This window comes from Echinops telfairi, unplaced genomic scaffold (genome assembly GCF_000313985.2).
Source record: "Echinops telfairi isolate 266 unplaced genomic scaffold, ASM31398v2 ScPeMD7_443;HRSCAF=831, whole genome shotgun sequence".
Taxonomy (NCBI): domain Eukaryota; kingdom Metazoa; phylum Chordata; class Mammalia; order Afrosoricida; family Tenrecidae; genus Echinops; species Echinops telfairi.
The window spans coordinates 72,328,711-72,351,455 of NW_022104341.1; the positions used below are offsets into that span (position 1 = coordinate 72,328,711).

At 40.0% G+C, this 22,745-nt stretch overlaps 1 protein-coding gene across 1 annotated transcript in view; it reads left to right on the top strand.

The window, feature by feature from the left end:
* The first annotated feature begins 4,365 nt into the window (after positions 1 to 4,365).
* The window catches only part of USP24 (ubiquitin specific peptidase 24), a 98,546-nt gene continuing 80,166 nt past the window's right edge, over positions 4,366 to 22,745 (top strand). The window contains exons 1-10 of the mRNA XM_004699640.2: positions 4,366 to 4,395; positions 5,974 to 6,139; positions 7,757 to 7,824; positions 12,372 to 12,515; positions 13,142 to 13,264; positions 14,972 to 15,007; positions 15,729 to 15,794; positions 16,553 to 16,618; positions 19,475 to 19,549; positions 21,137 to 21,295. Of these exons, the coding sequence (XP_004699697.1) occupies positions 4,366 to 4,395; positions 5,974 to 6,139; positions 7,757 to 7,824; positions 12,372 to 12,515; positions 13,142 to 13,264; positions 14,972 to 15,007; positions 15,729 to 15,794; positions 16,553 to 16,618; positions 19,475 to 19,549; positions 21,137 to 21,295 (933 nt within the window). The remainder of the gene's footprint in view (positions 4,396 to 5,973; positions 6,140 to 7,756; positions 7,825 to 12,371; positions 12,516 to 13,141; positions 13,265 to 14,971; positions 15,008 to 15,728; positions 15,795 to 16,552; positions 16,619 to 19,474; positions 19,550 to 21,136; positions 21,296 to 22,745) is intronic.

The following is a 22,745-nucleotide window of genomic DNA, read 5'->3' on the forward strand; positions in this document are numbered from 1 at the left end:
CATGAGGGAGGGGGGAGCGGGGAGGGAGGGGAAAAATGAGGACCTAATGTCGGGGGCTTAAGTGGAGAGAAAATGTTTTGAGAATGATGTACAAATGTGCTTTACACAATTGATGTGTGTATGGATTGCGATAATAGTTGTATGAGCCCCTAATAAAATGTTTAAAACAAAAAAACAAACTTCTTCATAATAAGCCCCCAAGATTGCCTTGTATCCTTTGAGAAAAGTCTATCAAACTTTTTGACCCTTTAGAATCCCCTCCCTAAAAAAAGCCAAAAACCCATAACCTTCTGAGCTGATCTCTCTTCTCTGCATTTAACTGGTCCAGTCCATTCCCTCTGATCCTACTGTCTCATTGGATCTGTTTTTAAAGACATCCTAAACAAAATTTATCTGCAGCCATCCACTGAGCTCAGGGGCATGTTGAAACACGCCTTGTGTGGAACAAACTTGTGAATATATGAACTGGAACCCCAGAATTTTTTATGACTTATTGGTGCATGTGTGTGTGTGTGTGTGTGTGTCTTCTAATGTGAAATTAGGGTTATACATTGGGCTACTAACCGCACGGTCAGCCGTTTGAAACCACCAGTGGGAGAAAGATGAAGCAAGCGCTCTAAGCCTATAAATAGTCTCGAAACCCTCAGGAGCACTGGGACCCAACTCCTCAGTGGCAGTGAATTTGACTTCAGTGGGAAATAACAGAAGGGCTTACCGAACCTTTGAATGGCTTCAGAAACTAGCTATGTAGTAAGACTATTATAATGGAAGTTATTATAGAGCAGCGAGTTGGAATGTTTTCCCTTAGTCGCTTGCTGTATGTGGTATGAGTTATTTTATGATAGACTACTGTCTGTTTTATAGTAATAGACAAATCCATTACGAGCAGCATAAAGAAATCAATCTGACATTCATCTTCTGTATATTGATCAGAAATTCAGTCTTTTGAGTACACAGTTTGCTAATAGTCAAGGATTGTAATTAAATTCAGTATTAGAATCATCTTGACAGTGTTTTATTCATTTGCTTGCATAATTTTATCTGCTTTTGTTGAGTGAGTGAGCAATAGGAACTTATCTCTGAACTAGCAGACAGGAACTCTCCGAGTCGTTCTTGCTTCTTTAAGCAAAGACTGCTTACAATTTAATATTCTTGTCAAGAACAACAGCTGATTGTTTGCAAACTCAATGCTGGTTGTTTTTAAATTATTAAAACTCATTGCTAAGTTAAAAGCTTGTACACATTTGTTAAGCTTACTTCATAAAATAAAGCATGAAGTAAAATTTGTGTTTCGTGAACTCAGTTAAGATATTGCCTCTATTCCAGTTGGTTCATCTACAATTTTCAAATGGACAAGTTTTTCCACTTGGAAAATAACAACGCAGTACCGGTTTTGAAGTAATAATATCTGTAACCTTCTGCCTGGCTTATGCTTTCCTTTAAACTTGCCCACCTGTGTGTGCACAGGCATTCCTTCTACTGTGTGTGCATGCACTGGCACACATGGGCCATGGGGCACTCCCTTCTCTCCTTTCACATGTCCCTGCTCTCTGAAGATAAGAATAGTGTCTTCATCTCCAGCCCCAGCACTCAGCATTTTGAAACACAGCAATTTTTCAGTGAATATCTTTCTGACCAATATAGAATCAGTGATCATTAATATTTGCTTGGATGCCATTCGAATTTGGCATGGAATGAGAAAATAATATATTACATCCCAGCAGTCCTATTCAAAGGCCAATGCACTCTAACTATTGGGAGTATATTTTGCAATAGGATAATTTTAAGCAGCTGCTTTGTGTGCCCTCTTGCTCAATCTGTAATTTTTGCCAAGGACAGGCTCTACTTAAGGGATGACTGAAAATATTAAAGCAGCCTAAATAAGGGTGCTGTTGGCCCTTCTGTGATTCCCTCTTTGTTTTGGCCGCAACCTCGTTGGAATGTAATACTGCTCTGTATCATTTGCTCATCAGTGTGCACAGCTTGTCTGTCTTTGTCAAGACAAGAATGTTAACTACGAAAGAGGAAGACGAGACTTTTTTCCTGCCTGTCAAGTCTTAAATATATTATTTCTTAAATTATTATTTTAAAACTGTCTAGTGGTGGGTAAGCTTTGGACAGCTTACGTCACGGTTGGTGGTTCTAACCCCCCAGCTGCTCAATGGGAGGAAAATGAAGCTATCTGCTCCTGTAAAGTTTGACAGGTGCAGAAACTTTACATAGGCTCTCAGTGAGTCAGAATCAGAGTCAGGGAGTCAGCGGTGGGTTTGGTTTGAGGTTTTTTTAGAAAGGTTCTGTGTATCTTTTTTTATTATAAAGCAAAGCACAATTCATTGTGCTTTCAAATTTAGATAAAATATTGATACACAGCTAACCCTTAAACACGGGTTTGAACTGCACAAGTCCACTTATATGTGGATTTTTTCCCCCAGTAAATATATTGGAACTCTTTTTTTCTTTTTTGAGATTTGCAACAATTAGAAAAAATGAACCATAACGCCCAGAAATAGAGAAAAAGTATGTCACGCATGCATAAAACTATGTGTAGATACTAGACTGTTGCCATTCATTACCTTTATACACAAATATTATTAAAAGTTAAAATTTTTATCACGTGACACCATTCAGCGTTATTAAAAATGTAAATGTGAAGATGAGTTGACTCAGCTAAGTAAAATTAAGCATACTACATACTGCGGTGGGTAGGTGCCATCAGACACATAGTGACTCGGTACAACACAATGAAGCACTGCCAGCTCCTGCACCGTCCTCCCCGCCATTGTAGCAGCCACTGTGTCAGTCCATCTCGTTGGGGCCTTTTCTGGTTTGCGGGGAGTGTTTTTGCTTTTTGTTTTTTTGCTAACCTTCTGGTCTACTTTATTTTAGTCTCTAACAATCGACATTTGATTTGTAAATACTTTCTCCCATTCTGTGCCCTTTCTTCTCATGATGCCTACTTAGGTGCATGTGTGCGTGCGTGGTTTTCCTGAACTGGTTGAGAGTACCTTACAGACATGATGTCAAGATACATACCCTAAAAGCACATCAAAATTAGGAAACTAATGCGCATATGATCAATACTAATTTTTCTTTTTTAACCAAAGTAAAAATCGTGTTTCAAGATCTAATCCAGGATCTCATATGGTATTTAGTTGTCATGTCTCTTATCTCCCTCAGGTCTTTTTGGACTTTGATAGTTAAGAAGACTATAGGCTAGTTGTTTTCTAAACTCTTGTTCGCTTTGGCGTTCCTCATGCTGAGATTCAGGTTACACATTTTTGGCCTGGATACACAGAAGTGATGCTGTTCCTTCACAGTGCATGTTCTCAGGAGACGTGGGTTTATTTATCTCCTTATTAGTGAGGCTGAAGATTCCCATCACCCCAACCAAGGAAATTCTTAGCTTTATTAACTACTAAGTACATTGGACATAAGTTAATTTTTAAACTGCTCTAGAAATCCATGGATATATAGTCCGTAATAACAGCATACATCTATTTTAGAATCACCTGACAAGAGTTATTTTGTTTTGAATTCCTTAATTCTAGTTTGATTCTAGCCAAATTTTAGCATTTAGCAAGTGTACAATTTCAATTGTATAATAATCTTTAGTTTTTGGGTGATCCTTTATGTATAATTGATTTATTTAATGGGGTTATGGATTAAATGTATTTCTAAAAAGGGTCGCATGTCAAAAACTAAATTTTCCCTGTATATTTTTATTCTAAACTTGCTTGATCTACCACTTCTCAGCCTCTCAGTTTACATGGTCTTCTAATCTACATTTAATTTGTAATCATCATCTTAGTTTTTGACCTGTTTCATTCCATTTTAGCCACAAATATGAAAATATAATGTGTGTGTAATTCTTACCTATTATTAATGTGGAATTGAAATGTATTTACTTATATTTGCGTTTTCATTTTGACTTTATATGCTTTTCCTCATTGAGATTAAAGGTGATTTTTTAAAAACTTGATTAGGCTGAATTATCAAAATATTTAGACCAGTGGTTCTCAACCTTCCTAATGTCGCGACCCTTTAAGACAGTTCCTCATGTTGTGGTGAACCCACTCATAAAATTATTTTCGTTGCTACTTCATAACTAATTTTGCTACTGTTATTAATCCTCATGTAAATATCTGATAGGCAGGACGTATTTTCATTGTTACAAATTGAACATAATTAAAGCAAAGTGATAATCACACAATTTATAATTATATATTGTGAAATATTTATTTCTAATGACAAATAAGTGAAATTTTGTCTAGAAGCTTGGTGTAGCATGGGTAACAAACAGTCTTCACGCCGGGTACTCAAATGTGGGTGTATCTGCATGTGGGCGGGACCCGCCTGGAGATCGATATGAGGAACCGTGTCTCAGTTCCTAAGACCGTGAGAAATATGTGTTTTCCGATGGTCTTAGGCGACCCCTGTGAGAGGGTCGTTCGACCCACAAGGGGGTCGAGCCCCACAGGTTGAGAACTGCTGATTTAGACTTTCAAGGAAACAGGAAATAGAATAAGAACAACCAGATCCATGGGAAGAGAACAGGGAAGTGTGCAGTCCTGGGAAGTAAGTACAGGAAGTAATTTAAGCATAGAAAGTGGGCACAAATCAGGTACTTTTGGGGGGCGGGGGGTGATGATTTTACTCAGTCATGCTTGTCTGAGCGCGGCCGGGACGCTTTGCGGCTGCCTGGTACGGCTCTCCCGAGTTGGTTCCGGCGGCATTCTCCCCGGAGCACTCCTGAACCGCGTGCTTCCCACCGAACATTTCCCCAGTTCCCGGACTAGCCGACTTGGGGTTTCTGGAAAGATTTCCGTTGAGGAACAGGAGCAAAGATTATATTAGCTCTCCGACCACCACCGACTTGGATGTCCTGGGCTGCCGTTATACTCCGCTCCCTTAATGGAGCCTTTCGGTGCGAGTTCACCTCCAGGTCAGGAAGAGCCTGAGAAATGCCAGGCTCGGACTCATCCTGCTGCTCGCCCCTGAGCGCCCCGATCTCGGCGCTTCAACGGAGCATGGCCCTTTTCTTGCCGAGCTCCCGCCTGGGAAGAGGCCAGTCTCGCGAGAGCTCGTCGAGTCGCGGGGCCCAGATCAAATCCTTTTGAGGAATAAGGGGAGCACAGGACCGTGTCAATTGGACTTAATTGTATAAAGAAGTTAGTCACGGTGACCTGAACAATAACTACTGTGAAGGAGTTGCGAGTTGCTGATGCCTGGATTCCATCTCCGGGCACCAGCAGAGCAGCACAGCAGTACCTAGAGTAGCCTCGAACTCCCCGCTGTGGTTCAAGGCTGGCCTCTGGAAGCAGACCAGCAGGCTGCCTTCCAAGTGGCCTCTGGCTGAGTTTGCAACACCAACTCTGTGGCTAGTAGTTGAGTCCGACGGGCTCCCTTCTGGGAGAGTAGGGACTCGAATCCAGATTACTTTGGTGTGAGGGGTGAGGAGATGAAGGTGGCAGATACTTGTAATGGGAAAAATTTATCCCCCCCCCAGTGAAAAAACGGGAGTAGAATAGGCTCACTGCCAGGGACGGTAGATGGGATATTTTTTGAGAACTTGAGTTTATTTTTGAAGTAAAGACTTGAGAAGTGTAAGAGAGGATGTGGGGGTGCCAGAATAATGAAAGCTCTTAAGAAATTGGATGTAGTCTTGGTGAAAGATGTGTTAAGGAGAAATAAAAGTGGAATCCACATTATTGGTATATTGATAGAAATTTAAACCTCTTCAGTCAGTGGTTCTCAACCTTCCTAATGCCATGACCCATTAATACAGTTCCCCGACCATAAAATTATTTTCGTTGCTACTTCATTACTGTCATTTTGCTACCGTTATGAATTGGGCGACCCCTGTGAAAGGGCGATTCAACCCCCAAAGGGGTTTCAACCCACAGGTTGAGAACCGTTGTCTTAAGTAGTCACTAATTCATTTACTTGCTTTTTGTCCTAACCCCTGTTTGTCAGAAGAATGATGAAAATGGAAATTGCTCTGGAGAAGGAATTGAATTCCCTACAACAAATTTATATGAACTGGAAAGCCGTGTTTTGACTGATCATTGGTCCATCCCTTACAAGCGAGAAGAATCGCTGGGCAAATGCCTGTTGGCGTCTACCTACCTAGCACGACTTGGTAAGTTTTCAGGCCTCCGATCCCATGAAAACCTGAGAGGCCTGGGCTTAGTCCTAGTCCTTTCATTGCTGATTTTGTTACCTTGGACAGATCACTTACTCTCTTGGTCTTTGTTTATCCCTGTAGAATGAAAACAAAACTAAATCAGTTGCTTTCATCCACAGAAACTGGGGCACTTTATGGCTTATTTCTATTTTGTTTGTAAGAGAAGCAAGTAATATTTATTTAACAAACATTTCAGCTCTTAAGTACCTGTTAAATGCTTTATGCATAGACAATCAATAAAGTAATGAACTATTACTAGATTAGAAGCGTATGTGTCAATATAAGGACACTTGTATACTATAAATCTATAAAAACAAAAGGTTTTGTCATACTGATTTCAGTAATGAAATGAAATAGGTTGCTTTTTTTCATATAAAAATGTAATTTTATTTCTTTTTTTTTTATTAACATTTTTTAGGGGCTATTACAACTGTTATCGCAATCCATACACACATCAATTGTGTGAAGCGCATTCGTACATCATTCTCAAAACATTTTCTCTCCACTTAAACCCCCGACATTAGGTCCTCATTTTTCCCCTCCCTCCCGCTCCCCCCTCCCTCATGAGCCCTTGATAGTTTATAAATGGGTATTTTGTCATATCTTGCCCTGTCCGACGTCTCCCTTCACCCACTTTTCGGTTGTCTGTCCCCCAGGGAGGAGGTCACACACAGTTCCATGTAATCGGTTCCCTCTTTCCTACCCATTCTCCCTTTACCCTCCCTGTTTTGCCACTCACACCACTGGTCCTATAGGGCTCATCCGTCCTGGATTCCCTGTATTTTCAGTTCCTATCTGTACCAGTGTACATCCTCTGGTCTAGCCAGACTTGCAAGATCGAATTCGAGTCATGGTAGTGAGAAGCGGGGAGGAAGAAATAAGAAATAGGCTGCTTTTGTGGGGTTTAGTGGGTCTTTTGTTTTTGTATTCAAGGTATGCATAGTTACCATCATTATTCAGTGAGACACATTAAGAAGAAATATTTTGACTAAGAGTAGATTTAGCTGTGATTGCTTTAATGATTGGTTTCTTAGCCGCAACATTTACTGAGTGCCAGCTAGGATCTAGGTGCTGCACCAAGCAATGAGTCTGAAAAAGAAAATGTGTTCAGCTTACATTATTTCTACCACTCAGCAAACTTTGTCACGGAGTTCAAAACGAATGGAGGCAGGCCCATTCCCTTATACTTGATAACATAGTTCGTCAGTTTGTTTTGGAGAGGGGTGCTTTTGACATTTACTGATATTTGTGTTTTTATAGAGCTGTTTGGGAGAGCAATAAGTGGTAGCATATAGCTGCTCTTGGTCTTTTACTAACTGTTTAATTAGGTCATTCAAGTTCCGAAGCATAAAATCAACCATAAAATCAGTTTTAATTAGCATTTCCTTAGTCTAATCCCATGGTTTCTCAGCTAGTTCTCTCACCTGAGAATTTATATTCTGCCTTTAAGCAAGCACCAAAGAGTCAAAATTTCTAAGATAACTTCATATGTCTAAATTTTGAATGATGTATATAGTATTTCCATGAAGTGCCTAAAATTTAAGTAATATACATACCCTTTATTTTGCTCAGGTCTTTGCGAGTCTGATGAGAATTGTAAAAGATTTATGGATAGGTGTATGCCTGAAGCATTTAAAAAGGTAAGAAAAATGCTATAATCTGATTTTTTTTTTTTTTAGGGGAGGTAAATTTTTTTTTAATGTGTGAGACCAGCTTATGAATCTTGTTCAACCAATGAATCCTCTACTATAAGAAAAATATCTCTAACCTTGGAGTCTATAAATGTTTTGCTGTTTTACATCCATTTGTTTGCATTTGTCTGGTTGAATGTATCTTTTACTTTCTATTAATTGCCAAAGAATAAGTTAAGATTATACTAGAAAATTGCATACACATCTTAGTAAACTAATGATTGTGATGCTTAGAAAGATAACATTTGCTTATCAAACAATAAAACCATCTCAAGTCCATGCTGCCTCATAGCGACCCCTGTGGGTCTCTTAAGTCTGTAAATCAGAAATCCCAGTCTCTCTCCTTCAGAGCTGCTGGTCGTTTCAAATTGCCATCAGGCCAAGGAATAACCACTGCACCACCAGGGCTCCCTAGGTCACTTTTTATCATATATAGACCGACTAAACCTTCTGTCATAGGGTTGATTCAATTTGAGAACTAGTGTTTCTGGGACTTTGCATCTCTACAGGAATAGACGGCTTTATCTTTCTCCCTCAAGGTGGCTGGTGAATTTGAGCCATTAACCTCTCTGTTATTAACAGTTCAATGCTTAACCTGCTGTGCCACCAGAGCTCCCTAACATACAGCGAGACCGAAACAGATACTTCGAACTGCTAGTAGTTTGACTGGATCAGATCTTTTAACTGGCGAAATGACATGCATACTGCAGTGTCTCTGTGAGAACTGGAGCGATATGCTTGCTCCCCAGTGTGGTCACAGTTTTTCCTAACAGTGAGAATGGCAGATCAAAGGGCTCCTGTTTCGAAGAGCATTCTGACTCAGCGTGATAACCTTTTCAGAACATGAGTCGTGAATTCTCACTAGAGCAGGGACTACGTCTGTCATAGATGCTGTCTGCTGCACCCCCCTCCCCCTTGCAGAGTGTAACTCACAGAAAGATCCCAGTAAACGTCTGTTGACTGAATGAGTCTCTTGCTGTGTTGTGCTTCTGAGCTTTGACTTCCATCTGTATCGCATGCAAGTAAACTGCTAGGACCACAGATGGATAAAGTTTATATTGATCTGAAAACCCAGTAAAGCAAGCTGTCTACTTACAAACAGTTGTCCTTGTCCATATTTTGGTAGACTGAGTCGCCTTTTAATTCACAGCTTAAAACCTAACAAAGCAGATTTTACTTATTTATTTAGCTCTGTATTGCGAATGGGTCAAGGTTTACAGAGCAGATCAGTTTAACAGTCCAAACACCATTTTGTTTCATCTCATTGGTTTTAGCCCGCACCAGGAAACTCACGTGGCCAGCCCACTTCTTCTCCAGTTCATCTTTCCATTCTAGCCCTTCTTTCCTAACCCTTCTGAAATGAACTTTGTCTCCTTTTCGCGGATGGTTGATTTTTCTAAGGTGTTCAGACCTCGCGGGAGTTTCTCTTTCCCTGATTGCCTGTCTCTTCTTTGGGGTTCACCATGAGTCAGAATTGACTCAGGTCATTGAAAGTTTGGATAGAATTGATCCCTGGTGGGATTAAGGTTGTTGTCACTCACATGAAGGGTGACTAAGGACCTTGGGGCTTATCGATCTCTCTGTATCCAACCAGTTAGCCTAACCTTTTTTTATGACTTTGTGTTTTGTTCCACATTTCTCTTCCATTTGTGACCTTCTCATGTGATCAGAGCAGTTGTTGGTGGTAGTTCTGCTGGTCCCAGGGTTGTGGAGGCTGGTGCTCTCTGGTCCATTGGTCCTTTGGACTAATGGTTTCTGAGTGTTTTAGATTTTCATCACTCTTCTTTGCTCCAAACAAGAAAAGACCTGTAGTTACACCATAGATGGCCCCTCACGGTTTTCAGACTCTACCCACTACTCACCAAAGGAGGGTGTAGTAGAATATCGTGATTGTAGACTATGTTATGTCTTGGTGTGCCCCTGGACTACGGTTCTGAGTCCTCAGGTCCAGGGACTCATTCCCTCTCATGGTGTTTGGTTGTGTCTAAGAAGTTGTCATAACTTTGCTCCTGAATGCTCCATCACATCAGTGAATGTATTTGCAGCAAAGGTAAATACCCTCTGTCCAACATATGTGTGTGTGTACACACACACACAAATTGTTAGTGGAATTCATCCAAAATGAAGGTAATTTATTTCATATTCTCTCCCCCAAAATAGTCATTTAAAATTTATATATTTACATATATACACGTGTATAAATATATACTTGGAAAATGGAAGAAAGTTTTTAAAATTTTGAATTATCATTTTAGGGAGGAGACTATGAAACAAAGAATTACCTTCATTTTGGATGAATTCCATTACCAATTTATAGTTTGAAATTATTTTGTGGCTTTTTGAAAATAATAAAGTTTTATAATTAACATTGCTAAACACATCAGAACATAAGTATGAACTTACAACAAAAGAGAAGATGCAGGTTTACCCAGAGTTATGAAAAAGGGCTTATTATTCATCAATGGACCTAGCCTTTAGATTGATGATCTTTAGATCTAGAAAGTCCTGCATCATGCCAGTTCCATAAAGTTGTATATTTGGATTATAATACTCTCCCCTCTTTATAAACGTACCTTAGAGAATAGTTTCACATTATACTCTAAGCTGTCAGTAACAGTACAATACATGGTCACTTAAAGAACCCTTGATTCTGCTAGATTATGTTGTTCTTTTTTATGTAAAGGTGTATATGTCATGTTCTTCTAGAATTTAAACCCAAACCCACTGCCATCAAATTGATTCTGACTCTTAGTGAGAGCTGGGGCTGTCAATAATTCTCCTTCAGAGCAGCTGGTGGGTTTGCACCATCAACCTTGAAGTTAGCTGTCCAATACCCAGCACACAGCACCATTAGGGTAGGTTCTCTCCTCATCAACAAGGCAGATTTCTTTTGGTTGGATCAAAAGAGCTCTGTTCTATATTCTTGGCTGCCAAAAATGCTGTTGCATTATATATAGTTGCCATTGATTCTTTTAGCTTTGTGTCCTGGTGTGATGACCCTACTTCTGCCCTCCCCCTCTCCACTAAACTTTTTAACCAGCTGCTTCAAATGTTAGGGTAGGAATATGAGTAAGAGGTGATGGCATGGATGGATGCTCAAAAGGAGCCTGGCTGCTACTTCTGCACCTTTCAGGCCAGCTTCGATTCTTCACTGATTATATCCCAGCACAGGGAAAGCCAGGCTTGGCTGTTGATGTTTACCTTTGTGATCATGTTCTCCACGAAGGTGCTGTGTGGTTTCCCCACCTCTTCTGGGAAGTAGCCGGATCTCTGCTTCTCAAAGACAAAGGAGAGCAGACGCGGTGGCCGGGGGACTGGCGCTTCCGCCACATACAGTTTCTTACATATTAGTCCCGTGCTTCCTGTTGCTCTGGTACTTACTTTGAAAATATAAGCGGAACATGTAGTTAGGCAGCTAATTGGTTTTTTTAAAAAATTTGGAACTGAGTTTTTTCCCCCATGTGGCTCTAGAAGAAATTGGCCCTTTTCTAGGTTGGTCTTTTTAAGGGCTTCCAGTGTAGCCAAGGCTGCACAGCATGTTTCCTCTGAAGGGAAATCTTAGGGAACATTAAACTACTCTATCAGTTTGCCATCATTTTATAAATGAAATCCTTTGATTTCCCCTCCCTGCTTTGGCCATTGTCCCTGAATTAGACTTCCCTTAGGACTGAAAGACTGGGGGTTCGAGGAATCCATTGATGATGAATTTGGATACATCCCTGTGTCTTTTCCCTACACACCAATTTACCTAAAATGCCTCAATTATAAAATCATTTTATATTGGATGTTTAAGAAAAATAAAGGAGGTCCTGCTATCACAGTGGTTATGTGCATTGGGCTGTGATCTGCAAGGCCAGCCATTTGAAACCACCAGCTAGCTGCTCCTTGGGAAAAAGATGGGACTTTCTATTCCCGTCTCAATGACTACATTTTGGGAAACACACGGGGACAGTTCTGCCCTGTCCTATAAGGGTTGCTATGAGTCAGCTTTGCTGGCGGGGAGTTTGCTTTTTTAAATTTTGCTTTTAAGTAAACAAAATTACAATGCCTTATTGCCTAGAAGGAGCTATTTTAGATTTCTTTAAACATTTCAAAAATCAAATGTTACTTTTGGACATAACAAAAAGGAAAGCATATGTGAACTAAATTGATAAAGGTATTCCTAAAACCAAATAAAGAGCTCTGATGGTAGCCCAGTGGTTAAACAGTCTGCTCAGCTCATAACCTAAAGGTCAGCATTTTCAGACCCACTAGCCACTCCAGGTGTGGCCGTCTGCTTCTTTAATGGAAGGAAATGAAAATTCGAGACCCAAACAAAACTCTAAGTGATCAAGTAGGCAGACATTGCAGGTACCGGTCTTTCAAAGCAAGTCATCTACATAAAAAAATAAGACTTATGTTTATAATCTCTTAATTATTTGATACTGAACTGCTAAGCTATAGGCTTATTTTCTGTCTCTCAAGTTGAACCCTAGACTGCCCTTTATGTTTTGTAGCTCCTAACATCCAGTGCTGTTCACAAGTGGGGTACTGAAATCCATGAAGGAATCTACAACATGCTGATGCTGTTGATAGAACTGGTCGCAGAGAGAATAAAACAGGATCCAATTCCCATTGGTCTCCTGGGTGTGCTTACAATGGTAAGGGAGATCTGAAGTGAAGACTTGGTGTTTTTGCCCTTTGTGTAAAATACCTTTTGCTTATAATTAATTGTGATGATGATTTCATCATTAAAGATATTAACAGCAGTTAGGATTCTTGCTTTTTATTTTAAAATCCAAGTAACCATCCAGTGTTTCCAGTTTGAAAGAAATACCTTTTTAAATTTAACAGTTTTTCAGCCCATAGAATACCTTTCCTTGTTCTCTCCCTGATTGTTTACAACTTACGTACTGCTGTGTTTGGGTTTTCACGCGGTTTGGATTCTGGCTCTTTTCTTGTGACAGCTAATAGCAGCTGCTCAGAGAAGGGATGCTCGCTCCAGCTCTTCCCTCGGTAACTTCTCTTGTCACTGTCCAGGTGCTGCCTGGGGGAGTCCAGGCTTCACAGTGCTTTGAATCCCTCCCTGCCCCACAGCAAACATTGGAAAGGACAGGCGAGCCCCTACCTCCTTAGTTGTTTGCTGCTCTGCATGAAGGAATAAGCTCTCTCAGTGTTCTTGCAACAGTCCATTCATGAAGGAAGGCGTCCACGGCTATATTTTATCTTCTTTTCTAATGCTATAGAAATAGGTAATAATATGTTTCTCTGTTCTCTTGGAATCTAGGCTTTCAATCCTGATAATGAATACCATTTTAAAAACAGAATGAAAGCATCTCAAAGGAGTTGGGCAGAAGTGTTTGGAGAAGGGAATGTGTTTGCTATTTCACCAGTGTCTACTTTCCAAAAGGTACTCAAGAGTTTGCTTCATCTTTTTCTTGGGAAGTGTATTGAAAGGGGGATTTTCTGTGCTAAAAAAATGGTAACTCACATGGAAAGATTAAAACAGTTTATGAAAAATGTCAAATATTCCACATGGCTCATAAAACTACTGTAACAGTTTTTTGGTTGCTACGTGCTTTCCTAGAACTGTTAACAAACATCATGAAGAATTTTATAGATTTGAAATGATGCTTCCTTCAATGAGAGGTGACCTCATGACTTCAATGCTGTTTATTAGTTTACCACAATCCCAGTTTAATTGGCACCCCTATTTCTTAGAGCGGTCTGAGAGCCGTGGACATCTGAAATGACACGTTGCACCAGGGAAGTAATCTGCTCGTTTGTCGCATATAATTTTCTTTTAAGCTGCAGACGCATCGAAGCTTTTGCTTTTCAAGCCCAGGATCAATGCCTTTATAGTTAAATGCTTCAGTGTGCCAAGAACAGGTGCCCATAAGAAGTCCGTAATCTCATTAGCCCTTTAGTTCAGCTATGTTTTGAGGAAACTGTTGAAGGAAGTCCATTTAGTAGATAGAAACTTTTTTCCATTGCTTTAGTAGAAAGAGAGGCTTAGTTAACTGTCATTTATTGAGCATTTATGATGTGCCCAATATTATTTGGGGCTTTGGAGATAGAAATATGACAATCCTTCCTCTCAATATGAAGGAGTCCTAAGACATGGTTCCTATTGTATAGTATTGTATTAGTATATTGGTGGAAATAAGTAAGAAAACGAAGGAAATCACAGTTTAATAAACACGTGGTGCAATGTGTATGATCCATAAGCTACAGAGGAGGGGGTATTTGACCTTGTTTTGGAGGGTCCGGCGAGAGCTGAGGCAAGAGCTGAGCTGGGCTTAAATGGAATCCCCCCATACTACTAAGTGAGGCCCTATTTCTAGCCCCATTGCATCAGGGAGGAACTGGAACACACAGGTTAATAATGTCACTGCCCAACTTCACACACCTGCTTCTTGAAAGAACCTATAAGTCCAACTCCAGGTTCTGCTCTCTTTCAGGTTTGCATCCCATTTGACAGCTTTTACACATTTGATTTCGCAACATTGACTGTAATTCTCACTTCCTCCCTTTCTTTGCTCTGACCCCTTGTTCTTCGTTCCTATCCCTCTCTGTTTCCTGAGCTTTATTCTTGAGCAAGCACTGCCCTTTGACCTCTTATGGTTGATTGTTCTAATGAATACATACCTCCCTGGTGTTCTTGTTCACCTGAGAGGCCTCTCTTGTTCAAGTAACAGTTGAGCCACACAGGTGTGCGCAGTTGCAGGGCCTGAATTGTGTTAAAGGAGCCCTAAGTGTCAGGGGTTCCCCACCAGTCTTATTAAATCAGCAAGCCTTGTCTTTTTCTTTTCTTTTTCTCCCAGTCTATCCAGAAACTCCTATTGTGATTTCTTTCAGAACAGTTAGTAGTGTTAGTACACTATCTAGTAAAATGCATGTATGTCTTATATGGTGACCTTGCCAACAGAATGCTCTCATGGACTCCCAAGAATTGTGTACAGCAATGTCAGACAATTAAGAAACACTTGGGAAAACTTTCAGAACATATTTTTCAAAATTGAATTTGTTCTCCGAGTTTTCATTTAGGACAACAAAAGCAGGGTTTGTGAGGAAGCTGTTATAGTGCCGTCTCATTTTCTGTTTTCCTTTCTCATAGGAGCCTCATGGATGGGTTGTGGATTTGGTAAATAAGGTATCCAGCTTTTATTCATTTGATCATTGTAATGCTTTTCATACAAGTTCATGGAATCTCTGGAGTGGTGAAAACTGTTAAGCACGTAATTACCAACCAAAAGATTAGCAGTTCAAACCCTTAGAACAGTGGTTCTCAACCTTCCTAATGCCATGACCCTTTAATACAGTTCCTCATGTTGTGGTGATCCCCCAACATAAAATTATTTTTGTTGCTACTTCATAACTTGTCATTTTGCTGTTGTAATCGGGTGACCCCTGTGAAAGGGTTGTTTGACTCCCAAAGGAGTCGCAACCCACAGGTTGAGAACCTCTGCCTTAGAAGTCAGGCAACTGAAATGTCACAGCCTCACACCCTGTGGAGCAGTTCTCTGCAAACATGGGTTTGTGTGAGTCAGAAGGAACAACACTGAACTAACCCAGAGCTTGATATTTTAAATAAGTGACCGCTACAAAGAATAGTCAGCATTTTTTTCCTGAGGAGACAGGCTGTGTAGTTCTTCTCTCTCTGTATATACTCTTTATACAGGGAAATGTTAGCTTTAGGCCAAGCATATCTCTCACACTATATACCATGAGAATTAGCACTTACCTTAGTGAGGATTATCTTGAGACCAAATATCACATAGCATAGAGATAAAAGAACAGAATTAGTTCCTTGCTTTAATTACTAAAATATGGCATTTTTAACTTGTGCCTTTTTTTTTTTTTCCCCTTCTCAGTTTGGAGAATTGGGCGGATTTGCAGCAATCCAAGCCAAGCTTCATTCAGAAGATATAGAACTTGGGGTAAGTGAAGCTCTGTTGTGTGTGACTTCTGTTCCTCTCATTCATTCATTCACTCACCCACTCACTCACTGTTTGGTTCATTTCTATGCTTTTGCTGCACTATGAATCATTGTAATACCCTTTCGGCCCAGAGTGATTTTAGCTAATCACTCAGATAAAACTTCATGGCTATTCTTACATTTTTATTCTTCTGAATATACTCAGCATGTCAAGTTCCCCGGAGGGAGACTGTGGGGAGACACCCCCCCCCCCAAAAAAAAAGATCATGGTTGGAATTGTATTAAATATCCAAACCGATGTGTGAAGAATTCCATTTCCACAAAGCTGGTTCTCTCTACTTAGTAACAGCATGGTGCACTTGAGTGAAGTTTTATCATTGTCTTTTGTTGTTTCTAAGGGTTTAATGTTGGTGGTGTTCACATCTCACCTCTTCTCTAAATTCTTTTTTTTCCGTCTAAAAATGTTTATTATAATATGAATTAGTATCATTTCATCCAGTCCTCCTGTAAAGATCTATTGGCATATTCTGATTTAAAATACATTAAGTTTCAATAATAATTTAAAAGAGTTGTGAGGGGTTTTTGGGTTTTTTTTGTGAATTTGTCATGTCCAACAGTATAATTTCTCTAATCATGCATTTATGACTGATCACATCACTATTTAAAATTTTCTCTGAGATGTGGAAATGGAGTTGTTTAATGTTGAAAGGAAGAAGCCCTCTCACATTTATTTCTGACACTGACTGTGTCTCTTGACAGGCAGTCTCGGCACTGGTGCAACCTTTAGGAGTGTGTGCAGAGTACCTGAACTCCTCAGTGGTACAGGTAAGAGCAAGCCCTTTGCGTGGACTTCAGAAGGCCACCGGTGTGACATGCAAACAGTAATTATCCTGCCTTGTCCAGAATAATTCCTTTCTTTCATAGATGGGCTGTACTTTTAGTCAGAAAACATGAACTTAAAATATAGGAGATGTTTGAGAGACTGTATAGCTTTTCAAGTGATCATAGTAGCAGTATAATTGATATATGATAGCACATATTTCGCTGTTCTTTCTGTATGAAAAAAAGCATATGCCACTACCTACTTTGCAGCATCATGTCAGCCTCAGTGCCATGATGAAAGGCCCCTAGGGGACATTAATGACGTACACTCAACTGTAACTTAAAGAATGGCAATTTGCAGAACCCACTGAGCAGCACCACAGCCTAGCCATTTGCTCCTGTAGCGATCACTGCTTAGAACCCCCTGGAGCAGTTTGTGGTTTTACCAGGAGTCAGTGAACAAGCAAAAGGTTCAGTGTGGTGTTTAGTCATCATTGTTGGTTGGGCCATCGTGTGTGATGTTAGATGTGTGTTAAGCAGTTAACTGGACTCACCAAGTCGTCCTTTTACTCACAGGTTCTTAGTGGACTAGTCAAAGCTGTGAGAGTTCCGTTTTCTAGTGCTTAGGGCTTGTCATAGTTCCTTGTTCTCTTTCTATTGGCATTAACACATTTTACTAAAAATATTGTATTTTCTTTATAAATAAGCGAAATCTATAACTTTTACGATTTTTTAATATCACCATAAAGATTTTGAAAGCATAGCATTCTTTGGGAATAATGTTTTTGTATGCACTATTCCTTCTTTCCAATGCCATATTTATGTAATGCCATTTTAACATGGGAGGTGTGATCATTTTTTTTTTACATAGGTTGTGGAAATTAATGCTATTTCAGAATGTTAAATGTTTCTTTAGATATTAAGGTAATGTAAGATTTTTAAGTGCAATAAAATGACTACATATTCTTTCAAAACAGTTAGTGCTCTTCAACTTATTAAACATTCAAGACTATAACCTTTGGTTTTGTAACTAAAACATTAAGGTATGAAGAGGCAAGGTGATTCGGTGAGGTTTTTTTTTAGTAAATAAGGGCCCAGAGTAGGTTTGAAATACATGCTTTAACTGTGTATTGCTCCACTGGAGGAAAGTCATCCAAAACAGCTCAGCTGCTAATTAATAGTTAATAGTAAGTTCATTTGACATTCTGTATAAGTACCTGTGTTAGTCTGGGTACTTTACAGAAGCAAATCCACAGAAACTCATGTATATGAGATCATTTTATATAAAGGTTAAGTGCACATCAAGAAAACATCCCAACCCAATGCTGCCCAAGCCCACAAGTCCAACATTAACCCATTTGTCCAACACCCATCCACAAAGTCCTACTCTCTCACAAAACACACACTATGATGCCGACTACAGGAGGAAAGCTGAATCAGTGAACATGTAAGAATCTCAGCGCTGGCAGCTGTCTCCACGCGGCTGCTCCAGCACCCAGGGCTGCATCGGGGTAGGTCCATGTGGGGTGTCTTGCAAGAAGTTAGCCTTGCCAGCTGAAGCAGCGAACTGGCTAAGGCAGCTGCACCCTGGTCCGACCATCACAAAGCAAGAAACCTGAGAACTAGAAAGGCGAGGCTTACCAAGGCCATTTATCCCTCCGTCCTTCAATTAACCCCACATGTGTTTGTCAGCCAGGTTGGCACAATTAACTAACTACCTCAGTACCGTTTACTTTAGAAAGAATTAAGGAGTGGATGAGGTTCCAATCAGAATTGTGCTTAGATTCATTTTCACTTTAATTATTTCAAACTCTCCAAACTTAAATGCGTTCAGCAATAAACTCATAGCACAGTGAATGCTACCTGATGCAAGTTTAAACAGCTGTCTTCATCACTTGCTGTGTGTGTGGCTGAAAGAGTTGTTTTTTAACCTCTTTATCTCAGTTCTTCTTTGAAATAGCGATAATATTTATCTCATAGAATTGCAGTGAGGTTTTAGAAGGACCTAGCACCTGCTCACAAGAACACTAGGACTTGCCTCTTCAGTCCTTATTATATAATTGTCATGATGTGTATAAGGAAAAAATGTTTCTGGATAATTTCCTAATGTGATTTTAATTCATTGCTAATGTCTTCATGGTCCAAATAGTATCCAACGTCTCTCCCCACCAGCTGTTTCTAACGTGTACTAATTTGTTTACTATATGGAAGTGGTAAATTAGATCTAGCTTTTTCATACTGTGTAGTGTTATCTGATTGGGTTTCCATTCTGGAGTGAGGTGTATGTATGAGTCTGAGCGGTAGGCCACATCTAGAAAGTCTTGCATGGGACAGTACTTTGCATGGCTTATAGCATGTCTTCATTTTAAAAAATAAAATAGAAAATAATGAACTATTTTTAAAATATGTATTCAATTATGATATTTTCAAAGTTGTATCCTCTTTCATTGCTATTCAAACTTACCCCTAAAAATGGTGATGACAGGCACTGCACCAGTGTAATATGGGAAGAAACTTAGAGACATTGAGTGATGGAAATCTGGCTTCCAAAACTAAACTAAACAATGGCTGATTTTGAAGGGGATCCCCACTCTTAGCAACCCTACAGCATGGGGTAGAACTGCCTGAGTAAGGGTGTCCAGGCTATCACCCTAACAAGTAGATCGCCCTGGCTTCCTCCCACTGCAACAGAGATCCTGCATAAGGCTTCACGGGAGTGTATTAGCTAGTTGGTGTTGATCTGATCCTAGAATGAAGATCTTTTCATTGCACCCTTTCCTTTGTGAATGGGGAATGGACTCTTTTGTTTGTGGCACAGATTCAGGAGCCCTTATTAACTGTAGCATTTATTCTCTGCAGCCCATGCTAGACCCAGTCATTCTCACTACGATCCAGGATGTGCGCAGCGTGGAGGAGAAGGACCTCAAAGACAAGGTAAAGGCTGTCTGGGAGGTTGTTGGCCAGTTTGTCCATGGAAATGGAGCCAGGACTACAAGCATAGTTCAGACACCTTAGCTCATGAGATTCTGGTCATGTGAATATATACTTTAAATTCATTGAGCTTACATTTTCTCACTTAAAAATGCTTTTCATGAAGCACCAGTTTTGGTGTTGGCCTGTCATGAGAATGAGTATAAAAGATTCTCTGGAAGTGACTTTTATTGATGTATCAATTCTGATAATATTAGAATATATATGGAATGACCATTTTAAATAGAGCAGTAGAAAAATCTTATCCAAACTTATTTAAAGCAATTTTATTATTTAAAGTTGAGAGGACTTGTTTTACTATCCTTGACTTTCTCACAGGACCCTCCTCTTTTCTGTTCTGTGTGCCATCATTGTTCCAAACAACACGGAAGTAATTAAGCACACAGAGTACCTGATACCAACAGACTATTATTAGTATTCAAGTTCTTTTTTGTTGTTGTTAAGACCTCATTTCAGACTTTTTTTTTCTTTTTAAAATCATTTTATTGGGGGCTCGTACAACTCTTATCACAATCCATCCATCCATCCATTGTGTCGAGCACATTTGTACATTTGTTGCCATTATCATTCTCAAAACATTTGCTTTCTACTTGAGACCTTGGTATCAGCTCCTCATTTTTTACCCTCCCTCCCCGCTCCCCTCACAAACCCTTGATAATTTATAAATTAGTTTTTCATGTCTTACACTGTCTAACATCTCCCTTCACCCACTTTTCTGTTGTCCGTCCCCCAGGGAGGGGGTTATATGTAGATCCTTGTGATTGGTTCCCCCTTTCTACCCCACCTTCCCCTTCCCCTCCTGGTATCACTACTCTTGTTATTGGTCCTGAGGGGTTCATCTGTCCTGGATTCCCTGTGTTTCCAGTTCCTATCTGTGCCAGTGTGCATCCTCTGGTCTAGCCGGATTTGTAAGGTAGAACTGGGATCCTGGAGGTGGGGTTGGGGAGAGGAAACATTTAAGAACTAGAGGAAAGTTGTATGTTTCATCAGTGCTATACTGCACCCTGACTGGCTCATCTCCTCCCCGCGACCCTTCTGTATGGGGATGTCCAGTTGCCTACAGATGGGCGTTGGGTCTCCACTCTGCACTCCCCGTCATTTACAATGATAAGATTTTTTTGTTCTTTGATGCCTAATACCTGATCCCTTCTACACCTTGTGATCACACAGGCTGGTGTGTTTCTTCCATGTGGGCTTTGTTGCTTCTGAACTAGATGGCCGCTTGTTTATCTGCAAGCCTTTAAGATGCTATATCTTTTGATATCTGGGCACCATCAACTTTCCTCACCACATTTGCTTATGCACCCACTTTGTCTTTAGTGATCGTGTCAGGAAGGTGAGCATCATGGAATGCCAGTTTAATAGAACAAAGTTAGAGAGTACTTGAGTAGAGGCCCAGTGTCCATCTGCTACCTTAAATATTGAAGTTTTATATTCTTTGGTTCTTCCTTATTTCCTTGCTATGCTGGAAAATCTGAGATCAAGATGTTCCTAATTTTCTTCTCCTTTTTATTGCTTTTTAATTAAAAGAGATTGGTTAGCATCCCTGAGCTCTTGTCCGCCATCAAGCTACTCTGCATGCGCTTCCAACCTGAGCTGGTTACAGTTGTGGATGACTTACGATTGGACATCCTGCTGCGCATGCTGAAATCGCCACACTTCAGTGCTAAAATGAATTCCCTCAAAGAAGTAAGTTTTGCACTTGTTTCAACAACACTTAAGGCATATACACTTTAAAGTTATGCTGTAAGGTGGGGCCATTAATCTAAAGATTACTGAGAAAACGGTGTTTTATATGTGGAATGCCTGCGGTTAGTGCAGCTTCTTCAGAGTTCATTTTGAGCTCTATTGGTACATAAAGGAGAAACCATCTTTTTTTCCCCATCTTTTTATTTATAATATATTCAAGATTAATTCTCTGAAATCCCGGACTGTTTTATATTATGTTTTTTGTGAGATTATCTAGGCAGTCAAGCTTTGGAAGAGGGTGGTGCTGGTTCAGTGGTAGCACACTCACCTTCCACGCAGGGGATCCAGGTATACTTGTGGGCCAGTGTGCCTCAAGCACAACCGAGACTCCTCTGCCAGTGGAGGCTTGTGTGCTGCTCTAGTAACTGAACAGGGTGCAACAGAGCTTCCAGATAAGACAGACTAGGGAGAAAGGCCTGGCAGTCTGCTTCCCCCAATCATCTAGATGTTGATCACAGTAGCAAACTATGGATCACACAGTTTGGGCTCACCATAAGTCTGAGGCCAGCTCAACAGCGGCTAATAGCAGTAGCAGCAGTCTTTAGGAATGTGCTCTTTGGGATTTAATTTTTACCTAAGGGTGCAGTTAATTTTTTTATTTTTATTAAGGCAGCCCTTTCTTAACCCAAATATCCTAATTAGTGAAACAGAATTACTACATCTGTGATAGTCTTAGCACAACAATGGGAATAAGGTCATGTAATATCCTGACTTTGTGTAGATTCAGACAAGGAACATAGTTGGTTTGGGTGTGGAGTGGAGTTGGTTTTGAAGTGGAGTTTATATAGTTCATAATTCTAGGTTTTATTTTTCAATTCTTCTGTTAATTAGAATTCTTGGCTGCAAATGAAATAAAGTGATCTTGAAACCTCTTAGGCCAGTGGTTCTCAACTTTCCTAATGCTGCGATCCTCTAATACAGTTCCTCATGCTGTGGTGAGCCCCACCCATAAAAATTATTTTTGTTGCTACTTCATAATTATAGTATTGATACTGTTAGGAATCGTCATGTAAATATCTGATATGCAGGACGTATTTTCATTGTTACAAATTGATCATAATTAAAGCATAGTGATTAATCACAAAACAATAATAATATATTGTGAAATATTTATTTCTAATGAGAAATAAATGAAATTTTGTCTTGAAGCATGGTGTAGCATGGGTAACAAACAGTCTTCAGGCCGGGTGCCAGGAGACATGGATAGAGGAGTAGTGGCTTGGTCCTAAGACCATCGGAAATATGTGCTTTCTGATGGTCTTATGCAACCCCTATGAAAGGGTCGTTCGACCCCCAAAGGGGTTGTGACCCACAGGTTGAGAAACCGCTGTCTTAGACCAAAGAGTTTATTGGAAGGAGGCTGGATTGCGTAACATAAACAGAGGATTAA